The sequence below is a fragment of the Cariama cristata genome, unplaced genomic scaffold (genome assembly GCF_000690535.1).
Source record: "Cariama cristata isolate BGI_N322 unplaced genomic scaffold, ASM69053v1 scaffold5912, whole genome shotgun sequence".
NCBI lineage: Eukaryota > Metazoa > Chordata > Aves > Cariamiformes > Cariamidae > Cariama > Cariama cristata.
In genome coordinates, this window is record NW_009605392.1 from 55407 (window position 1) to 57728 (window position 2322).

Consider the following 2322-nt stretch of genomic DNA (forward strand, 5'->3'; position numbering starts at 1 on the left):
TCCTTCTAACCTTGGTGATTCTGTGATTTGAGTTATATGGTACGGAAATTACCACAGCAGGAGTACCTTGTTGCTAGCCAGGCTAGGAGTAAGGGGATGAGTTTACTGCAATGTTAAGGCCTATAACCTGGCCCAAAGGGACCAAGGGTGGAGGTTGTAGTGAAAATACCTTTAAATTGTTGTCACCGAGGATTTGAGTTGCATGTTATAGGACTTACTATAGCAGGAATCACCTGAACCAATGGAGGAACAAGCCTTACAAGAAGCAGTCGAAGTGCAGCAGTGACCTGACCCAAGCTGGCTTTTGATGTCGAGTAACTCCATGCAACACACTACCTCTCCTGTCCTGACTGATGACCATAACAGATGGAGCCCAAGGTATTGGACTAAATGAACTCAATGGACATTTTGTGGACATTTTAAGGACATTTCACAGGGGTGATCCATAGACTAAGGGAACGATATCTGTGTATTATATCAAAGGACGGGAAGGGTGGTGGTGGTTGGTGAAGATATATTGGATAGTGTGGGACCTGAGCATCATGTAAACAGTATGGAATAAATAGAGAATGTGCTGGCGTGGGCTGCAGTAATTTTCCTCACAGTAGCTAGTACGGGGCTATGTTTTGGATTTGTGCTGTAGACAGTGTTGATAATGCAGAGATGTTTTCATTATTGCTGAGCAAGGCTTATAGAGAGTCAAGGTCTCTTCTGCTTCTCACATCACCCCATCAGCCAGTAGGCTGGGGTGGTGGGATACAGCTGGGACAGCTGACCCCAACTGACCAAAGGGATATTCCATACCATATGGCATCACGCTCAGCATATAAAGCTGGAGGAAGAAGAAGGAAAGGGGGGACGTTCAGAGTGATGGTGTTTGTCTTCCCAAGTAACCGTTATGTGTGATGGAGCCCTGCTTTCCTGGAGATGTTCTGTTTTCCAGGCTGAACATCTGCCTGCTGATGGGAAGTAGTGAATTAATTCCTTGTTTTGCTTTGTTTGTGCACACAGCTTTTGCTTTACCTATTAAACTGTCTTTATTTCAACCCACAAGTTTTCTCACTTTTACCTTTCCGATTCTCTTCCCCATGCCACCAGGGGGGAGTGAGCTAGTGACTGCATGGTGCTTAGTTGTCAGCTGGGGTTAAACCACAACAGATGTAACACTAAAATTACATCAGACTTAATCTTTGACAATCATTCTCTGTTAGGGGAGGAACACCTGCTGTTAGATCCTGTGTATACCATTGTTCAAAGGGCAATGCAATGGTAGTTAGGGTACCCTCAGTTCTCACTACAAAAAGAAAACACAATCACCTTTAAAAAGAAAATTATTTCCCTTCAAACAGTGCCTCACTACCTTCATGCATATACATATTGACTGTAGTGGGATTATTTGCTCCAGTAAAGTTATGCACAACCCTAAAAGACTGAGTTCAGCATCTGGTAGACCAGGACCTTCCAATTTATACTACGAACTCCCTATTTTGTTCTGATTTGCCAAAAACTAGTTCAGATCTGCCTTAAGAAGAGATCCTCTTTTGCTATTGTAAACATGGAAACAATGGTTAGAGAGAAAACAGTACAGATCATCTTCATTAGTTTGCAGGAAACATCAGAGATAACGATAAACTCTTTCTTAAAAGAATAACAGATCAGTATCTATTCATTGAAAATCATTTGGAAAAAATGTTAAATACTAAAACGGTCAATTTTGCAATCAATAAAATACAAATACTGGAAAAACAGGTATTAGGAACAATTTTCCTTCTACATTACAGATGTTTACCTTTGCAACTCCAGCCCTATGAGCACCTTGTGATTCCATGTAAGCCAAGTATTTGTTGAACTCCCTGAATTCATCCATGGAAGGTCTAAAAGTCATGATTTTGCAGCTTGGGTTTGGAGGACTATCTGAGATGACGGCAGTCATTGTGGTTCACTTTCAATCCAGCTTTAAAAAAAAAAAAAAAAAAGAAAAAATAACATACACTGAAGAGAATAATCTGTAAAACAAATTCTGAGTTTCCACACACGTTTCAAACAGGAAAAAAAGTTTGTGAAATCCTCTGCCCATACTAGTATAAAAGGCACAAAACAAATGTTTACTTTTTCTCCTCACTCCTTTAACAATAGTCAGCCCTGACCCAGCACAAACAATGTTATGAGTGACATTTATACAGTCCAGTCCATACCTCTGTTTTTATGGCATGTTTTCTCAAGTTAACCTTTACCATCATACTAGCATCTTCCTGTGTTGATCCATCTGCAGGTTGCTGCATTTCTCTGTCCAGGGATTTACATTACACAGGCACAATCTAG

At 40.7% G+C, this 2322-nt stretch overlaps 1 protein-coding gene across 1 annotated transcript in view; it reads right to left on the bottom strand.

Moving 5' to 3' along the window:
• Positions 1 to 1956, bottom strand: part of LOC104158312 (lysine-specific demethylase 4C-like) — a gene marked incomplete at its 3' end in the record, with an annotated part of 49240 nt that extends 47284 nt beyond the window's left edge. Inside the window, exon 1 of the mRNA XM_009695924.1 lies at positions 1790 to 1956. Within this exon, the coding sequence (XP_009694226.1) occupies positions 1790 to 1933 (144 nt within the window). The remainder of the gene's footprint in view (positions 1 to 1789) is intronic.
• Between the last annotated feature and the right edge of the window lie 366 nt (positions 1957 to 2322).